The 3,880-nt window shown below is 47.4% G+C and overlaps 1 protein-coding gene across 1 annotated transcript; it reads left to right on the top strand.

The window, feature by feature from the left end:
• The first annotated feature begins 1,152 nt into the window (after positions 1 to 1,152).
• LOC142612040 (uncharacterized) lies at positions 1,153 to 1,800 on the top strand. Its single transcript, XM_075784171.1, has one exon. The coding sequence runs from the start codon at positions 1,153 to 1,155 to the stop codon at positions 1,798 to 1,800; it is 648 nt and encodes a 215-aa protein (XP_075640286.1).
• The last annotated feature ends 2,080 nt before the right edge of the window (positions 1,801 to 3,880 follow it).

Raw genomic sequence — 3,880 nt, 5'->3', positions numbered from 1 at the left:
TTAGGTCTTCTCTTTTCATTTTGTAGGTATTGTTTCGATTTGGGAGTGTGTGCAGCTTATTGGTGATTTTTTTGGCATCATTAGTTGGCGCCGTCTGTGGGGACGAGTAGTGATTAGCCTTTGCTTTATCCCTGAGACAAAAAGTTGCATGGTACTCACTCGATCGTTGGCAACAACCAACAATCAAGGCGACAAACCGCACACCACGACCTTGGAGAAGCAAGTCCAAACGCTCGCGGTAGCGGTCGAACGCCTAACCAAGCAGAATCATAATTTGGAGGAGCAGTTGCAACAAAGGAATGCACATCTTGGCACACAGGAGGAGGACCAGGAAGGAGCAAGTGCTGAAAGGAGAAATCAGGAAAGACCTAAAGGCAGCCATGCTCCGAGTAGACCGGAGAGGCAGGACACCAACCGTCCATCTTTCTCAGACACTCTCCCTCCTCACATAGCCACTGAGATGCAGATGATGAAGGAACGGATGGATGTGATGATGAATGCCCTCAAGGGTCGAGTATCCAACGACCTCGATGACTTGGTCCAGCGAACCGATTTGCCCTTCACAGCACTTGTTAGTTCATGTCCCCTTCCCCCAAAGTTTCGCATGCCTCAGGTAGAGAGTTATGACGGGTCCAAGGACCCCTTAGATCACCTAGAATCTTTCAAGACCATGATGCACCTTCAAGGTGTGCCGGATGAGATCATGTGCAGAGCCTTCCCTACTACGCTGAAGGGACCTGTGAGGATATGGTACACCAGACTGACGCCGAATTCGATCAACACTTTTAAAGAGTTGGGCGCTCAATTCGTTTTGCACTTTATTAGAGGCCACCGATACAAGAAGTCCACAGCCTGTTTGATGAGTATTAAACAACGAGAAGACGAGACGCTAAGGTCATACATATCCCACTTCAATAAAGAGGCTCTCTCGATAGACGAGGCAGACGACAAGATACTGGTAGCAGCTTTCACAAACGGGCTGCGGAAGGGTAAGTTCTTATTCTCCTTATATAAGAATGACCCGAAGACAATGTCAGATGTGCTTTACAGGGCAATGAAGTACATGAACGCAGAAGATGCATTACTGGCCCGAGAATAAAAACCTAGGAAGAGGGAAAGGCAGGAAGACGCACGATCGATAGGGGACGGAAGATGGCTAGAACTGGAGAGCGAAGGGAAGATCGACGATCTAAACCACCCACGGGAAGATTCACGAACTTCACCCCTCTCACTGCACCAATCGACCAGGTATTAATGAAGATTAAAGATGAAGGAACCCTGACGTTTCCTGGCAAGATGAAGGGAGATCCTAACAAGAGGCCAAAGGACAGATACTGCCGTTTTCATCGTGATCATGGCCATGACACGGCGGATTGTTATGACTTAAAACAGCAAATTAAAGCCCTTATCAGGCAAGGAAGGTTGCAGAGGTTCGTAAGGAAGGAAAGAACGGACCAACCCCAAGAGCAAACCCCCAGACGGGAAAACGAGCGTCCTAGACCACCTGTAGGAGACATACAGATGATTGTAGGGGGCACTACTTCTGCAGGGTCGTCTAAAAAGGCTCGAAAAACATACTTGCGGATGGTTCAAAGCGTCCATCTGACGGGTTCCTCACCAAAAATGGCGCGACTTGATAACCCCAGCATCGGGTTTTCAGAAGAAGATGCACGGCGCCTTCATCACCCACATGACAACGCACTTGTCGTCAGTATACGGGCAGGGGACTACAACATGCATCGAGTTTTGGTTGATAACGGAAGCTCGGCGGATATCCTCTACTACCCCGCGTTCCAGTAAATGGGGATTGGTAGAGAGTGACTAATCCCAACAAATGCACCCCTTGTTGGCTTTAGGGGGACAAGGGTCTACCCTTTAGGTGTCGTCACATTGTCTGTGACAGTCGGAGATTACCCCCAGCAAATAACCAAGGATGTAGTTTTTCTTGTGGTCGACTGCTCTTTTGCCTATAACGCCATCCTCGGACGGCCCACTCTCAATGCATGGGAGGCTGTAACCTCGACCTACCATTTAATGGTCAAATTCCTCACCGAATACAGTGTTGGAGAGCTGCGCGGAAATCAGGTGGCCGCACGGGAATGCTACGTCACCATGATGGAAATGGACGACCACTTGCAAGCAATAAACATCGAGGAACAGCAAACGGTAGCAGAACCGACGGAAGGGTTAAAAGAAGTACACCTCGATGATTCTAGGCCCGAACGGACCACAAGAATTGGCACCTTGGCCAGCCAAACAGTCCGACAAGCGCTTGCACTATTCCTGAAGGAAAACCAAGACATTTTTGCATGGAGTTACGAGGACATGCCGGGGATCGACCCGTCGGTCATGGTCCACAGGTTGAACGTATCACCCTCTTTCTCCCCTGTCTGATAGAAGAAGCGAGTGTTCACCCTTGAATGAGATCGAGCCATAGTAGAAGAAGTATGAAAGCTACAAGAAGCAGACTTCATACGCGAGGTGTACTACCCTGAATGGTTGGCAAACATAGTAATGGTCAAGAAGGCTAATGGGAAGTGGAGAATGTGTGATGACTTCACGAATCTGAATAGGGCCTGCCCTAAGGATAGTTACTCACTCCCACATATTGATACCTTGGTAGACTCCACCGCAAGACATGAACTCTTGAGCTTCATGAACGCCTTCTCCGGCTACAACCAAATTAAATTGGATGAAGTTTATCAAGAGAAAACTTCGTTCGTAACAAGTCAGGGGCTTTTCTGCTATAAAGTAATGCCTTTCGGGCTTAAAAACACAGGAGCCACATATCAGAGATTGATGAACAAGATATTCATGCCCCAAATTGGCAAAAACGTGCAGTTTTACGTAGATGATATGTTGGTAAAAAGCATTTAGGAGTTCGATCACATGAGGGACCTCTAGGAGACTTTCGACACTCTTCGGTCATACAAAATAAAGTTGAATCTGAGCAAGTACGCGTTCGGGGTAACCGCAGGAAAGTTCTTGAGATTCATGGTATCCCAAAGGGGCATCGAGGTCAACCCAGAAAAGGTGAAGGAGATAATGGAATTGGCTACTCCAAGGATGGTAAAGGAAGTACAAAGTTTGAACGGCAAGATACAAAGGCCCATATATTTTATAAGCCGGGCACTAAGAGGAGCAGAAGAAGGGTACCCTCTGATGGAGAAACTCGCCTTCGCATTGGTGACCGCAGCACGAAAACTCAAACCATACTTTCAAGCGCATACCATAAATGTCCTGACAGATAAACCCTTACGAAGAGCAATGAATAGCCACGAAGCTGCTGGACGGATAACATTGTGGGTGATCGAGCTGAGTGAGTTCAATATTCGGTATCAACCGTGAACGGTCGTGAAGGGGCAGGTATTAGCAGATTTCGTCGCTGATTTCACCATCATAAAAGACCAGGGGGCAGATGAGACTTCCGTATGGAGAATCTATATGAACGGATCCTCCAATAAACATGCTGGAGGGGCCAGAGTGGTGCTCCACACCCCAGAAGGAGATAAGATTGAATGCATTATCCATCTGGATTTCTCTACCACCAATAACGAGGCAGAATACGAAGCCTTAATAGCAGGACTGGACCTCGCAATAGCCGTAGGAGCTAAGGGTATGATCATATACTTTGATTCTCAAGTTGTGATCAGTTAGGTTAATGGAAGCTACGAGTGCAAGAATGAAAGACTGAATAGGTATCTCGAGGAAGTGAAGGGTCGAGCGAACAACATCCAGATCAAGTTGGATCAAATTCCCAGAGAAGAGAACCAAGATGCCAACCAACTCGTAAAAGCAACTTCAGCAGAACCTATGATCATCCCCAACCGGGTATTATCCTTCGTCTAACTCTCATCATTATTAGATGGCACTAGCATGC

The sequence above is a fragment of the Castanea sativa genome, chromosome 10 (assembly GCF_040712315.1).
Source record: "Castanea sativa cultivar Marrone di Chiusa Pesio chromosome 10, ASM4071231v1".
Taxonomy (NCBI): domain Eukaryota; kingdom Viridiplantae; phylum Streptophyta; class Magnoliopsida; order Fagales; family Fagaceae; genus Castanea; species Castanea sativa.
This window is presented reverse-complemented; position numbering and strand designations above follow the sequence as displayed.

Excerpts from the sequence above, each read along its gene's own strand:
- LOC142612040 (XM_075784171.1), top strand. The coding sequence starts at position 1,153 with ATGGCTAGAACTGGAGAGCGAAGGGAAGATCGACGATCTAAACCACCC.